General features: G+C 46.4%; 1 protein-coding gene across 1 annotated transcript; it reads left to right on the forward strand.

Moving 5' to 3' along the window:
- Positions 1-10,257: 10,257 nt before the first annotated feature.
- Positions 10,258-16,875, forward strand: pnoca (prepronociceptin a; the record flags this gene model as incomplete). Its single annotated transcript, XM_080527665.1, has 3 exons — positions 10,258-10,380; positions 16,252-16,548; positions 16,597-16,875. 3 exons carry the CDS (start codon positions 10,258-10,260, stop codon positions 16,873-16,875), a joined length of 699 nt encoding a protein of 232 aa, XP_080383791.1.

Genomic DNA, 16,875 nt, shown 5'->3' on the forward strand with positions numbered 1-16,875 from the left:
GGGGAACGTGGAATAGAAAGAGTGGAATATACGTACGGGATGTGAATCCTTCTGTTTATGTACTGTTGTCTTATGATCACAGTAAGGGGGTCAGAGGCGGGGTCATAGGATGATAATGATGTAGTCAGGCAGAACTTAATCATAATAATAATAATAATAATAATAATAATAATAACAATAATAATCATAATAATAGATTTGATTTAAAAGCGCCTTTCTGAAGCTCAAGGACACTGTACAGAAAAAAAGAGAAGAGAAGCAAGACAATAAACAACAAAAAGAAACACAACAAGCAAAAAGGCAGCTATAGGGGATAGTGTTAATAGTGTTACTCAGGACCATGCCATGCTGTAGGAAGGGTTAGTGTTAATAGTGTTAGTTTGGACCATGCCATGCCAGGCTAGTCTGAACAGATGCATCTTGAGTCTGGTCTTGAATGTGTTGAAAGTATCAGAGCATTCGGATGGCTGGTGGAAGGGTGTTCCACAGCTTGGATGGCTGGTGGAAGGGTGTTCCACAGCTTGGAGGGCTGGTGGAAGGGTGTTCCACAGCTTGGAGGGCTAGTGGAAGGGTGTTCCACAGCTTGGATGGCTGGTGGAAGGGTGTTCCACAGCTTGGAGGGCTAGTGGAAGGGTGTTCCACAGCTTGGATGGCTGGTGGAAAGGTGTTCCACAGCTTGGATGGCTGGTGGAAGGGTGTTCCACAGCTTGGATGGCTGGTGGAAGGGTGTTCCACAGCTTGGATGGCTAGTGGAAGGGTGTTCCACAGCTTGGATGGCTGGTGGAAAGGTGTTCCACAGCTTGGATGGCTGGTGCAAGGGTGTTCCACAGCTTGGATGGCTAGTGGAAGGGTGTTCCACAGCTTGAGTGGCTGGTGGAAGGGTGTTCCACAGCTTGGATGGCTGGTGGAAGGATGTTCCACAGATTGGATGGCTGGTGGAAGGGTGTTCCACAGCTTGGATGGCTGGTGGAAAGGTGTTCCACAGCTTGGATGGCTGGAGGAAGGGTGTTCCACAGCTTGGATGGCTGGTGGAAGGGTGTTCCACAGCTTGGATGGCTGGTGGAAGGGTGTTCCACAGCTTGGATGGCTGGTGGAAGGGTGTTCCACAGCTTGGAGGGCTGGTGGAAGGGTGTTCCACAGCTTGGATGGCTGGTGGAAGGGTGTTCCACAGCTTGGGTGCAGCGACAGAAAAGGCACGGTCGCCAAGTGTGCGTCGCCTAGTGCATTATGGGTATGACGAGGAGATCAGCGTGGGAGGATCGGAGATCACGTGCAGGGGTGGAGGTTTAAGCTTATTAAGACAACGGGTGGTGGGGGGACTTTAGTTAGTTAGATTAATGGTGCGCAGAGGGGCCAAGGGAGACTGTAGGAGGGCACATGAATAGATAAAAAACCTCAACCACCGATGCAGTTTAAAATAGTCTAGTATATGATGAACATTGGACTCCATTAATCCAGGTCTTTTTTAAACAGAGGGCGAGGCAGAGAACAAAGCACTTACAGGAGATGCACCCATGTGTGCATAATCCGGATTTAACGCATTACTCACGTTGCCTCATTTATTTTACATTTCCTGGCCTCGGTGATAAAAAACTGCAATAATGAGGAAACTGCGGAGAGAACAGCAGGGAGATACTGAGAGATAGTTGAGGTAGATGACGTCACCGCCACTAAAACTAATCTGGAGCTGTGTGTCATCATATACTGTATATACAGTATATATTGGCTGCGTTTGTAAATTCGCTCTGGAAATCTGATCAGCACTGCGAGGAACGCCACTTGTCCAATCCAATAACTTGGTCCCTTTATGGTCCCGTCACCCTTTACGTTGACGAACCCAGCGTGAGCTCCGGCGATCTCCGAGCGGATTGTCTGGTACAGTGTCATGTCAGGACCATAGTGGGGTGGAATCACGGAACCCACAATATCAGAGAGTCTCGCTTAGGGAGACCGCTACTGTACCAGTCAGAGGTTGGGACACACTTTCCCTTCAATTGAGTGAGGAAGTGTGTCCAAACTTTTGACTGGTACTATATGTGTGTGTGTGTGTGTGTGTGTGTGTGTGTGTGTGTGTGTGTGTGTGTGTGTGTGTGTGTGTGTGTGTGTGTGTGACATGCTGTCGAAATGGACATTATGAAGAAATGAACGGTCTTGGAATTCCACAGACACAGAAGAAGAGAGGGAGCACAATCCTGCGCGTGTGGCCTGTGTTCCCGCCCTGTGGTGGGTGTGGTCATGTGACATGTAGCTCACATCTCTGTACCCCATTAGCCTCAGAGATATGGGGGGGTCAGAGATATGGGGGGGTCAGAGATATGGGGGGGTCAGAGATATGGGGGGTCAGAGATATGGGGGGGTCACAGATATGGAGGGTCAGAGATATGGGGGGGTCAGAGATATGGGGGGGTCAGAGATATGGAGGGTCAGAGATATGGAGGGTCAGAGATATGGGGGGTCAGAGATATGGAGGGTCAGAGATATGGGGGGTCAGAGATATGGAGGGGTCAGAGATATGGAGGGTCAGAGATATGGGGGGTCAGAGATATGGGGGGGGTCAGAGATATGGGGGGGTCAGAGATATGGAGGGTCAGAGATATGGGGGGTCAGAGATATGGAGGGTCAGAGATATGGGGGGGGTCAGAGATATGGGGGGGGTCAGAGATATGGGGGGGTCAGAGATATGGGGGGGGTCAGAGATATGGAGGGTCAGAGATATGGAGGGTCAGAGATATGGGGGGGGTCAGAGATATGGGGGGGGTCAGAGATATGGGGGGTCAGAGATATGGGGGGGTCAGAGATATGGGGGGGGTCAGAGATATGGAGGGTCAGAGATATGGGGGGTCAGAGATATGGAGGGGTCAGAGATATGGAGGGGGGTCAGAGATATGGGGGGGTCAGAGATATGGGGGGGTCAGAGATATGGGGGGGTCAGAGATATGGAGGGTCAGAGATATGGGGGGTCAGAGATATGGGGGGGTCAGAGATATGGGGGGGTCAGAGATATGGGGGGGTCAGAGATATGGGGGGTCAGAGATATGGGGGGTCAGAGATATGGGGGGGTCAGAGATATGGGGGGTCAGAGATATGGGGGGTCAGAGCAAGCCCGGATTATCCATATATTGCATCGGGTGAATGCCCTGGGGCACCAGCCAATGGGGGGGCACCAAATTATTCGGACAATGAAGAGACCTTTAAAATATTTTGCGCACATTTTTAAAATATAGGCTATATTTACTGGAAGTCATCCACACAGGTACAAAACTAACGGTTATATTTAGGCTATAATTTATAAAAAGATAAATAATTGCGAGTTCGGTGTAAGTGCCCCCCCCCCCCAGTCATAGACAAGTGCGCGATTCATCAGAGTAACGCATCCGGGTACTTTCCCCTCCCGTAATGTCCACGCCCCTTTTTGGGTGATAGAAGCGGAGAAGTTTGAATGGCGGTCAATGGGAATTTCTGGTCTTCGCTACTTTAATCCGATAAAATAAGAAAACCGTAGTGCTTTTTAGATATTAGGAGCCCAAATCCGATGGCCAGTTAGGCAAACTATTATATAGTGTCGTTGCCGATCAATGATCGACGTCGTTATATAGAGAAAATTAATGAAATTGGGGTTGATGCATCAGAGCCGTCATACGTCATCTCCCTGTCATCTGGGATTTGTAGTTCTTCATTTGATTTGCCGTGGTCCTAACGTCTTCACCTCCAGTCCCCCCAACAGCGTTTGCTTTCGTTTCTTCTTTGAACATTTATCTCCCATGATTACAATAGAAATATCATGCACAGTAGCACTAGTCGATAGCCGTTATGGGTGAAGGGTTAGTAGGTACTAAGTAGTACCTTAGTAGGCTAGATAGTAGGGGGGGGGGGGGGGGGCACACATCAAGTCTGGTCACCCTAGGGCACCCTAGGGGGTTAATCCGGGCCTGGGTCAGAGATATGGGGGGGTCAGAGATATGGGGGGGTCAGAGATATGGGGGGGGTCAGAGATATGGGGGGGGTCAGAGATATGGGGGGTCAGAGATATGGGGGGGGGTCAGAGATATGGGGGGTCAGAGATATGGGGGGGGGCAGAGATATGGGGGGGTCAGAGATATGGGGGGTCAGAGATATGGGGGGGTCAGAGATATGGGGGGTCAGAGATATGGGGGGGTCAGAGATATGGGGGGTCAGAGATATGGGGGGTCAGAGATATGGGGGGTCAGAGATATGGGGGGTCAGAGATATGGGGGGTCAGAGATATGGGGGGGTCAGAGATATGGGGGGTCAGAGATATGGGGGGGTCAGAGATATGGGGGTCTCACAGCACTTCTCTGCCCTCTGAGGGTTTTCCTTCATAATCACTCAATGAACCGCAGAGGACGTTTGTGACACGGTCTGGTCAATTGGTCCGCAAGTCTGCAATCCGATTTGATGTTCGGACTTTTCCTTTGAAAAAAACTGTACACACATTTCAGCGTTGTTGAAAATCATTGACACACATCGCTAGTCAACTAACACAGCTTGTTTTGTGAGCCTGCTAACAATGTAAAGTAGTGTTGTAGTTAACTAGGTAACAATGGGGGGATTACTCACCCAATCCATTGCTTTGCAGTATTTTGGCTCGACTAGCGAGTGTGTGTTGCGATTTTCAACAACGTTGAAATGTATTTCCATGTTTCAAATAAAAGTCTGAACATTTTGATTGGTGGCCGACTTGCGGCCCAAATGACCAGAGCGTGTCACATTTTACACGGTACTCTACATCGTTGTGTGAGGTGATTCGACAGACACAGCACTGCATAGTTCATTCCTCTGACAGTGTGGAGTGCGATTAATCCACCCTCACGCCCTACGTGCACACTCCTTTACCTCACCTGCAGCTTCTCAACAGGGTGGCAGGCAGCTCTGCTATAATCACTTAATTAATTGGTTTATTTTGGAGTAAATCACTTAATTACACACAGTAATTGGGTCGTCAAAGGACTCTGGTGTATCTGGAGCCTGTGTTTAGAACTAAGGCGTCCAGTTCTGTGCCTGTCTTGGTCTGCAGTGTGTGGACCCCAGTCTGGTTCTGGTTTTAGCCAACGTGTGTGTGCTTGTCTCACCAAACAACTTGGCTAAAGTTTTTAAAGAAGTTTGTTTAAAGAATTGTTTCAAGAAGTTCTCAGGGTTCAAGTTTTAGCGTTTCAACGTTATTGTTATGTCACATTGGATGCTGTCCAATTATATGCTAGAGTAGAAGAGTAGCTGATGCCTTGCATCACCTAATGGCGATCCTAATAAATCAAATCAAATCTCTGTCTGCAACAAGCCTCCATATCTCTTATAAGAACCTATTTAACTTAATAAGCTTGAAAAAGACTAGACAACTCTTTGTCTCAATCCTCCATACTGTTTCTGTAATTCAGGACCAGAGAAGACTTCATTATGTGTGTAGGGGATCATGGTGCCATTACGTCTGGTCTTGTCTTGTCATTTTCTGGAAGTTTTGACTTGAGAACAAAACATTTTGGTAGACGTTCAGAATCACATTTGAGTCTGGAGTCTCTCCTCCCAGCCCTGTGCAGTATTGTGTCTATGAACCAGCCCAGCCTCCACAGAGACTAGAGGAGAACATCACGCTTCAGCCTCAATCACATTACTTCTCCCTGAACCTGTCTGTCTATGTCTGCAACGAGCATCCATATCTCTTATAAAAAACCTGTTTAACTTAATAAGGTTGGGAAAAAGACTAGACAATTCTTTGTCCCGATCCTCCATACCGTTTCTGTAATTCACTCACCCTTGATAATCACTCACCCCAGCCCCTTTTCTTTAGCTGTTACCACGGGACAACATTAAATAAAAACTCACTCAAGGAGGTGTATCGATTCTGTTTGTAGTCATGAAGCAGCTTTTTTTTTTTTTTGGGACTGAGTTAGAGGAGGGGTTCTCGCCGCAGACACCGTCAGATGGATAGAGTGTGGTGTCGCGGTTTAGGGGAATGGAAGAGATGGGTTTCACCTCACAAAATAAAGGCGCTGATTCAATTTCGAAAGGAAATTGGAAATGTCCACATTGTAGGCGGAACGAGAGATAAACACAGGTTATGGATGTGGATGAAACGAGGGCCATGCCATGTGCTCAGGGGATTGAATAGAGCCTTTGTATAGCCTAGAGTAGCTATGTATATTAAAGGCCCATGTCAGCTAGTTTCTGCTTTCTGGCTTTTAATAAATACTGAAATAACAATAGCACTGTGTGGTGGTGTTAGTCATTCACGGAGGTATGTGTGAAGTAATGGCAGTTATAGCTAGGCCTAGGAGCAATGTTCAATAAAACGTTGTTGTAAGGTTGTTTGACACGCAAAAAAAGCTGGAAGGCTGTAGAGCTGTAAAGATGTATGAAATGTATGAAATGTATGAAATGTCATGCTGTTGAGTTAAGAACATGGAATATATCGGCCAAAACATACATACTTTGATCTAATTGACAATTTCCTGACGTGAGTCATTGTGCAGTAACATTGTGGAGCACCAGGATGTCATATATCAGCAAATATGTTTTTTTTTGTTGCATTATGGGACGGCAGCTGGTGAAAGGGGGAACAAGGCAGCCAATCCAAATGTTTGGACTTTAATTCTGAAAAAAAAGTTGTTGAAAATCAATGACACGCTCACTAGTCAAGCCAAAATATTGCAATACAACAGATTGGGTGAGTAATCCCCACTGCTATCTAGTTAACTACAACACTACTTTACATTGTTTAGCAGGCTCACAAAACAAACTGTGTTAGTTGATTTTCAACAACGCTGAAATGTATTCACATTTTTCGGAATAAAAGTCGGAAAACATTTGGTCGGTTGCTGACTAGAGGAAAAGCATCTTGGATTCAAATTGTGTCTAACATTCCAATGTGTCTAACATTCCAATGTGTCTAACATTCCATTGTGTCTAACATTCCATTGTGTCTAACATTCCATTGTGTCTAACATTCCATTGTGTCTAACATTCCAATGTGTCTAACATTCCAATGTGTCTAACATTCCATTGTGTCTAACATTCCAATGTGTCTAACATTCCAATGTGTCTAACATTCCATTGTGTCTAACATTCCAATGTGTCTAACATTCCAATGTGTCTAACATTCCATTGTGTCTAACATTCCAATGTGTCTAACATTCCAATGTGTCTAACATTCCAATGTGTCTAACATTCCATTGTGTCTAACATTCCAATGTGTCTAACATTCCAATGGCTAACATTCCATTGTGTCTAACATTCCAATGTGTCTAACATTCCATTGTGTCTAACATTCCAATGTGTCTAACATTCCATTGTGTCTAACATTCCATTGTGTCTAACATTCCAATGTGTCTAACATTCCAATGTGTCTAACATTCCAATGGCTAACATTCCAATGGCTAACATTCCAATGTGTCTAACATTCCATTGTGTCTAACATTCCAATGTGTCTAACATTCCAATGGCTAACATTCCAATGGCTAACATTCCAATGGCGGTTGGTAAGACTGTCAGTCCTCCACTCCCTGGTTGTTGCCAGGTGGGACAGGGACATACGGTCAGGGTTGCCAGGTGGGACAGGGACGTACGGTCAGGGTTGCCAGGTGGGACAGGGACATACGGTCAGGGTTGCCAGGTGGGACAGGGACGTACGGTCAGGGTTGCCAGGTGGGACAGGGACGTACGGTCAGGGTTGCCAGGTGGGACAGGGACGTACGGTCAGGGTTGCCAGGTGGGACAGGGATGTATGGTAGAGGTCTGCAAGCCCGGTGGGTGTGTGCAGGTGTTGTTCTGCCCCTGTCTCTACGGTAACGCTCCTTCTCTACCCTGGATCTACCTATCTATCATACCCCTGAATCCACAACAGCATTTCCTGTCAAACTCTCAGATATCCCTGATCAGCTGTGGTTTGTTAACGCGTGAAGTGACTATATGGAACTTTTGACCGATGGTCAAATCAAGTCATCAAATAAAAAAGAACAATGCTTCATTACCGGGCCAGTTCATGACAGAATAGCGGTGCTCTGTAGGCTAGCAACCCGTGCTCCTACCCTGCCAGTCTGCACTGGTGTTAGAGGAGCGCTAACAAGCACTGGCGGACTCAGGGGGGGGCAGGCGGGGCGACCGCCCCTCCTGGTGCCCCCACAGTTGAAAAACGTCCCGCTTAAGTGCCCTTTTGCGTGGCAAAAATTCCCTTTTGAGTGGCGAAAATGAGAGGATGTGCCCTATTGGTGCACCTCCAATGGTGTAAACTTGACCATGTGCCCCCACCGTTGAAAAACGTTGCACTAAAGTGCCCTTTTGAGTGGCAAAATTAGAGGATGTGCCCTATTGGCTGCCCTTCCAATGGTCTAAACATGACCATGTGCACTGATGGGGTCCCATGTTGTGCAGTAGGTGCCCTTTTTTTCTTTTCGCCCCTGCCCTTCAAACAGCCTGAGTCCGCCACTGCTAACAAGTGCAACAACTTCACGACTGGACTTGAGTTAGATGTTAAGCTCATTTTCAATGGGATTAGTTGTCCACCACGTGGAAGGGGAGGCTAATGAATAATTCATTGTATTCATGAGAACGCCTTGGCAGGAGCCAGTCAGTGAGCATAAAGGCGAGAGCATAATGAATATTCATCAATTGAATTGCTTGACAGAGTGCCCGTGTGAAAACAGGCAGAACCCAGACATAAAGTTGTTTTTCTCAGAGTTACTGTAGCGACACAACATACTCTGCTAACTCATAGCAGCAGCTACTTTCAACCCAGGCGTTGTTAAAGAAGGCCTGGAGGCTTAGCTAAGCCCAACGTTATTAATGAACAATATACATACAGTACCATTCTTCAAAGTAGCCACCTTTAGCTTTGATGACAGCTTTGCAAACTCTTGGCATTCTCTCAGTCAGCTTGGTGTGTGTGTGTGTGTGTGTGTGTGTGTGTGTGTGTGTGTGTGTGTGTGTGTGTGTGTGTGTGTGTGTGTGTGTGTGTCAGTGGAAAAGGAAACTGTGAAACACCGCCCAGCATTCTCTTGGGAGAAAACCCCCCCCAAAACATGCTACTAAAATATAAAATATACAAAAAATATACTAATCTAAAATATAAAACATATTCTGGTTTGTTTAACACTTTTTTGTTTACTAGATATTTCCATATGTGTTCTTTCATAGTTTTGATGTCTTCAGTATTCATCTACAAGGTCAGAAATAATCTATAAATAAAGAAAAACCATTGAATGAGAAGGTGTGTTCAAACTTTTGACTGGTACTGTAGATTGACAAAATGTGGGCGGGGCTAAGCTTGTCTGCATAGCGTCACCCAGGACAGAGTGGCACCTGTCACTCATATTGTATCCCTCTTTGGTTATTTTACTAAAGTTTGTTGGCCTTAAACGAAGGACTGTGTGGTCTAATGAGATAAGAAGTTGATTAACATTATATCATAAACAATTCAGTCAAAATTTGATGGAAAGAATTAAGTGACTTCCAGGGAAATTCTGAAATAGTTTAATTGTACGATTCAACGAAAGCCCATCCAAACAAATAATTGTCATTATGTTTAATTATGCCATAATAGCTAAATCGTAGCGTAATGCCTGTGTGTGTGTGCGTGTGTTTGTGTGTGTATGGGTGTGTGTGTATGTGTGTGTGTGTGTGTGTGTGCGTCTGTGTTTGTGTATGTGTGTGTGTGTGTTTGTGTGTGTGTGTGTCTGTGTATGTGTGTGTGTGTGTGTGTGTGTGTGCGTGTGTGTGTGTGTGTGTGTGTGTGGCTTACTTAACTGTGTGCGCGCAGTATTGTTTGTTTTGCGTTCGCTTTCTGGGAAATTCTCCCTGATGGCTTATTCACTACAACAAAGACTCTAAATTACCCAAAATCACCAGTCTGTGTGTCATTGTGTTCCCGCTGTGCCAGAAGCGCTAATTCATGCTTCAATTAAGGAGATGATGAGTTTGGCTAATGATGTGTAAACAGATGTTCTTGTGTTGCTGACGTCAGCGCCACAAGACTCGGATGGCTCACGGTGTGTGTGTTTGTCATATGGGGTTTCTGGCCTCTCTCTCTCGCGTATCATCCAACTTCTTAACACACCGTTATCCTGAACGTTTCATATCAGACCTACACTGAACTCAACTTACACTACAACTACTATACACATGATAACACACTATGCTACACGCTCCTAGCTGTACAAAATGACAGTGAGTTGACCTCTGAACTCTCTGTCCTCTCTCCTGTCTTTCCCATGCAGCCTTTTCCTGTTCCGATACTGAACACCAAGGACCATGAAGACCCTACTCCTCACCCTGCTGCTGCTGTGTCTGTGTGTCCCTGTCCACTGTGACTGCCAGGGAGACTGTCTCACCTGCAGCCAACTCCTGCCCAAAGAGCTCAACTTCAACATACTGGTGAGGGTCACTATCCTTCTACATTCAACACTAGAACAGCCGTGCCTTTTTTACCTACTAAAAGAGCCGCCTCGGGTTCCCCTCTTTACAATGCTACGCTGCTATTTACACACAACGACCACTAGTTGGCCGCTTGTAAATTAGCCTGCTTCCTACACAGAAAAACTGCAAAATAGCTTTATACTAGCTTATCCTGATGTGATTTTGAAAATGTAAGGATACTGGGTGGTAGAACGCACATATCTAGGAAAAGTAATGAAAGGAGGGTCCTGAAATTTGATCGAGTGCAAAGATATAAAAACATAATTTACTCACTCATGGCTGATTAAGTGATAAAAAATAAATAAAGTATGTTATTTTTTAAGTGGGGCAGTCCCACTCATATTTTTCATTTTTATATTGTGATAGAGACAGTAGAGATTTTGACAGGAAGGATGGGTGAGAAAGAGAGAGAGAAGGGATGACATGCAGGAATCGAACCGGGAACCCTGCGGTTACATGGTCGATGCTTAGTGTGTTATGCCACCGATCACCCCTACATTTTAACCATTTAGCAGACGCTTTTATCCAAAGCGACTTACAATTAGAGATTACAGGGTTACAGTCTCCCTGAAGTAATTTAGGGGTAGTTGCCTTACTCAAGGGCACGCTAGTGGTGGTGTTCCCAGGTGGGATTTAAACTCATGACATTCTGATCACCAGTCAAACTGACTATCCACTAGGCCACCAGTATCCCTATATTAGTATATATTCTACTACATTGTCTGAACCCACCCTCTCAACCTTCCTAGTAATCTTACACATTTACATTTATATTTTACATTTAAATTGAAAACAATAAAGTGAATCATCTATCCATCAGTCATCGTAAGAAAAAGTAATCTATACTAGGGCCAGGGGCCATTACACACCTCTATCTATCCCTTTCATAATATAATATAATAGGTGCCATTTACCTGATGCTTTTCTCCAAAGCGACTTACATTGCAGTGAGTGCATCATACATTTTTCAGTATATATGGTCCCAGCTTTCATCCCCGAGCTATCACACATCCCACCTGTCAATGTACCGTGATAGAAGTGAATTTCTGTGAATTTAGATTAGATTCAACCTTTTTGTCATTGCACAAAGTACAACGAAAATAGTTTTTTGCTCTAGGCACAGGGTCAGCCATAGTCAGGGTTAGCCAATTAAGGGTTAACTGCCTTGCAGTGGTAGGCACCTTAGATATGATGCCAGCAACCCTCCAGTCACCAGCTCACATGCAGCTCCCTCCTGAGGTGGGGTTCGAACCAGCGACCTTCAGCATTGCTAGCCGGCCGCTCTAACCTCTAGACTACCTGTCTCTCTAACCTCTAGACCACCTGCCTCTCTAACCTCTAGACTACCTGTCTCTCTAACCTCTAGACTACCTGCCTCTCTAACCTCTAGGCTACCTGCCTCTCTAACCTCTAGACTACCTGCCTCTCTAACCTCTAGACTACTTGCCTCTCTAACCTCTAGACTACCTGCCTCTCTAACCTCTAGACTACCTGTCTCTCTAACCTCTAGACTACCTGTCTCTCTAACCTCTAGACTACCTGCCTCTCTAACCTCTAGGCTACCTGCCTCTCTAACCTCTAGACTACCTGCCTCTCTAACCTCTAGACTACCTGCCCCTCTAACCTCTAGACTACCTACCTCTCTAACCTCTAGACTACCTGTCTCTCTAACCTCTAGACTACCTGCCTCTCTAACCTCTAGACTACTTGCCTCTCTAACCTCTAGACTACCTGCCTCTCTAACCTCTAGACTACCTGCCTCTCTAACCTCTAGACTACCTGCCTCTCTAACCTCTAGGCTACCTGCCTCTCTAACCTCTAGACTACCTGCCTCTCTAACCTCTAGGCTACCTGCCTATCTAACCTCTAGACTACCTGCCTCTCTAACCTCTAGACTACCTGCCCCTCTAACCTCTAGACTACCTACCTCTCTAACCTCTAGACTACCTGTCTCTCTAACCTCTAGACTACCTGCCTCTCTAACCTCTAGACTACCTGCCTCTCTAACCTCTAGACTACCTGCCTCTCTAACCTCTAGACTACTTGCCTCTCTAACCTCTAGACTACCTGCCTCTCTAACCTCTAGACTACCTGCCTCTCTAACCTCTAGACTACCTGCCCCTCTAACCTCTAGACTACCTACCTCTCTAACCTCTAGACTACCTGTCTCTCTAACCTCTAGACTACCTGCCTCTCTAACCTCTAGACTACCTGCCTCTCTAACCTCTAGACTACCTGCCCCTCTAACCTCTAGACTACCTACCTCTCTAACCTCTAGACTACCTGTCTCTCTAACCTCTAGACTACCTGCCTCTCTAACCTCTAGACTACCTGCCTCTCTAACCTCTAGACTACCTGCCTCTCTAACCTCTAGACTACTTGCCTCTCTAACCTCTAGACTACCTGCCTCTCTAACCTCTAGACTACCTGCCTCTCTAACCTCTAGGCTACCTGCCTCTCTAACCTCTAGACTACCTGCCTCTCTAACCTCTAGACTACTTGCCTCTCTAACCTCTAGACTACCTGCCTCTCTAACCTCTAGACTACCTGCCTCTCTAACCTCTAGACTACCTGCCTCTCTAACCTCTAGGCTACCTGCCTCTCTAACCTCTAGACTACCTGCCTCTCTAACCTCTAGACTACCTGTCTCTCTAACCTCTAGGCTACCTGCCTCTCTAACCTCTAGACTACCTGCCTCTCTAACCTCTAGACTACCTGTCTCTCTAACCTCTAGACTACCTGCCTCTCTAACCTCTAGACTACCTGCCTCTCTAACCTCTAGACTACCTGCCTCTCTAACCTCTAGGCTACCTGCCGCTTATAACGTCAGTGAATCCTAAGGAGTCTAACTGGAAGGGACTGTTTGACTCTTTGTCCCACTTCTGCAAGCGGGTCTTGTACTAGGGCTAGGTCTGAGCGGGGGGCGTCCGTTGAGTGATCGAGGAGGTCAATTAGCTCTGAGAGTAATTAAGCAGAAATACAACAAACAACAGCTGGGCCGCCAGGTACGGCATCGTACCCCAGAGAGGTCATACTGTGTCTAAAACACACACGTCAAATACGTTTATTTAACACGTCAAAAATGCGATAATTTGAGTTCATTGACTGATCAGAACTGATTATGACTGAAGGTCACTAGATAGATTAACAGGTAGTTATAAAGTAGTTATTAATTATTACACTTTTTGTCGTGACGACTCATTGGTATGTAGGATGACTTTGTCACTGATGATCACCATTTGTGTCGGAAAACAATAAGCATGATTAGCTAATTATGCGTATTGTTTTCAGCCACAGTGATTCTGACATCTGTTTCAATTAATGAAAATTAATGAACGATGAATACGATTTGAAAAGTTTCGAAAATAGTGACACGGAAAGCAACAGTTTTTTTTGCCATCTTTCGGAATGCTGACTGAAATCCTGAGACAAGGTCATTCTTTCCAGTTTTCTGTACCCCCTATCTAAAACCAAAATGAGCAGATTTCACTCTTAGAAATGTCTTCAATAGCACACTAATGCACATACCGCATAATCGCAAGGTCCCTGGTTCGATTCCGGCCATCGACATATCCATGTCATTTACATTTACATTTTTGGCATTTAGCAGACGCCTTATTCCAAAGCGACTTACAATCAATACATTTGAATACTAAAAATGTGAATCAGCAATCCACCATTCGTTGCAGGAAGAGTAATCTAGTTCAGGCCCGGGGCCATTGATAGAAGGAAAAACCTTCTCCCTATCACCTTCTTCTAAAACTTTTTTTTTTTTTACTGGAGAAACTGAGAAACAGTACAAGGGGGGCAATAGAAGTTCTTAGGGACACAGTAGAGGGGAAAGCGGGTGTCTTTAGGAGACGTAGTGGTGAGGGTCAGAAGATGTCTCAGGAGGAGCAGTTAAGATGTAACCTAAAGAGATGGGTCTTCAGTCTACGACGGAAGATGGGTAGTGACTCTGCCGTTCTGACAGCCGTGGGGAGCTCATTCCACCAGCGGGGAGCCAGTGAGCCAGTGATGTCATCCCCCTCTCTCTCTCTCTCTCACCCATCCTTCCTGTCTATCTCTACTCTCTCTATCCCAATAAAGCAGAAATGCCCTAAAAACACATACGAAAAAAAGAAGAAAGAGATGTCTTCAATTCTGTGAGTCATCGTTTAGCCACCTGCTATTTTTGATAAAAAACCTGCATCCCCTGTGACTACCAATCTCTGACTAGTCACACATTGAGCTAGTAGGGGGTTCAATCTTAAACTCAAACAAGCTCATAGATTAGCCTGACAGATGTTGTTGCCTGGATCAGTGATATGAAGAAAAACCAAAAGGAAAAATCGCTAATCCGTATCATTTTGTTGAGAGTACACTTTTTGTGAAGGCTTTGTCCTGCCCTGGCCTGCTGTAAGCGGCCCGTCTGAAAACCCCCCCAGCTTTTGGTCTCTCTATTGGAAATAAGCGTGAAAGAGAGGAGTCACTAAGATGGGGGCGGAGTGAAACAGGCTTCCTCTAATGAGGCTTTTCTAATGATGCATGAACTTTGATTTGATTTGATTTGACGTGTCAAATTAGCCTTATTTGACGTGTTAAATTAGCTTTATTTGACGTGTGGGATTTGAGATGCGGCATGACCCCGACGGCTTTCCGTAGTCTGGAACGGTCGGAGATGTCACAAAGAGAGAGAGGGTGCTATGATCACTGTCACTGAGGACAGCTGCAGAACCTCACCACTCCAACATCACACACACACACACACACACACACACACACACACACACACACACACACACACACTCACACACACACACACACACACACACACACACACACACACACACACACACACTTTCTTCTACTCTGGCTGTCCAAAGTCAATTTGGGGGTATAATAACCTGAAAGGACTTTCCCATCTCCTGTCCTTCCCTCCCTCCCTCTCTCTCTCTCTCACTCTCTCTCTACCCCCCTCTCTCTCTCCCTCTCTCTCTCCCCCTCTCTCTCTCCCCCCTCTCTCTCTCTCTCTCTCTCTCTCTCCCTCTCACTCTCTCTCCCCCCCCTCTCTCTCTCTCTCCCTCCATCTCCTGCCATTCAGCATCTCTGACTCATGATATTAGCCCTGTGGCATTTGATTTTTCATTTGCGTTGGCTAATTGATTCCTGAGGCAGATTGAGTGAGTGTTTCGCCCTCTCTCTCTCTCTCTCTCTCTCTCTCTCTCTCTCTCTCCATGTATGTTTTCTCCTCTCTAGCTTAGGGTTGATGCATTTGTTATTCATTCAGTCCATGGAAATATCCAAAAGTCCTTGAACTGGAGCTACGACCCTCCGGAGATAAGGATAACAGGATGTGATTCCAGGGTTTTCTTGGATACTCCATCTCACATTGTTGTCATTAATATCATACCAGGAAGAGAGCGACCTCCGTTTCACTCTGATTTAAGACTAAAGAGAAGCCGTCTCCGTATGTATAGAGGCTGTCTCTAGGCCGTTTAACCTTGAGGCATACAGCGAAGGCACCTTGAGATAAGAACTATGAATGTGATAATCATTTCCAGCATTGATGTGTCATCTCCACAGAGAGTATCAATGATTTAAATTCAAAAGAAGAGAGTCCATCATTTATACATTCTCACTGAAATATCAAACCCCCTTTGACTCACACAGATTAGGGCACATTCATAAAGCAACAAAACGAGCATGGTGTACCATAATGATTCAGTTGGGGGGCTATTTTGTGAGAGAAAACTAATAGTCTGTTCTCTTTTGTTCTCTCTCTCTCTCTCTCTCTCTCTCTCTCTAATGATTGTGCTGTCCTCCCCCCCTCACCCCTCCCTCCCCCAGGTGTGCCTCGTCGAGTGCGAGGGGAACGTCTCTCCCGCCTTCACGTGGGACCTTTGCCGCAAGGCCTCCGCACCGCTGCGGTTACCTTCCCTCTCCGTAGGGGGCGCCGTGCTGAAGCGAGCGCAAGAGGAGGTGGAGGCTCTGATGACGCCTGACGACGAGGCCCAGGGGGACGCGGGGCTGCTGCGCTTCGACCACGTGGCCCGCGCCCTGGGCATGGACACGCTGGACCGCGAGAGCCGGACCAACCTCCTCACCGGCGGGGCCTACGGCTCCCAGCAGCCCCAGCAGCTGTCCGCGGAGGAAGGGGAGGAGGAGGAGGAAGAGGAAGAGGGGGGAGAGGGAGAGGGAGAGAGAGAGCAGCAGCAGGACGTAGCGGGGTTGAGTCTGCAGAAGCGGTTCGGCGGGTTCCTGAAGGGGAAGCACGGCTACAGGAAGCTGATGGGCTCGGGGAGGTCCTTGCAGAAGCGTTACGGGGGTTTTATAGGCGTCCGGAAATCTGCCCGCAAATGGAACAACCAGAAACGCTTCAGCGAGTTCCTGAAGCAGTACATGGGCATGAGCACCCGGGCCACCGAGTACAACAGCGTCTCGGCAGACATCACCCGACAGAACGAGGTGTAA

Source organism: Nansenia antarctica (genome assembly GCF_963989245.1).
Source record: "Nansenia antarctica genome assembly, chromosome: 3".
Classification (NCBI taxonomy): Eukaryota; Metazoa; Chordata; class Actinopteri; order Argentiniformes; family Microstomatidae; genus Nansenia; species Nansenia antarctica.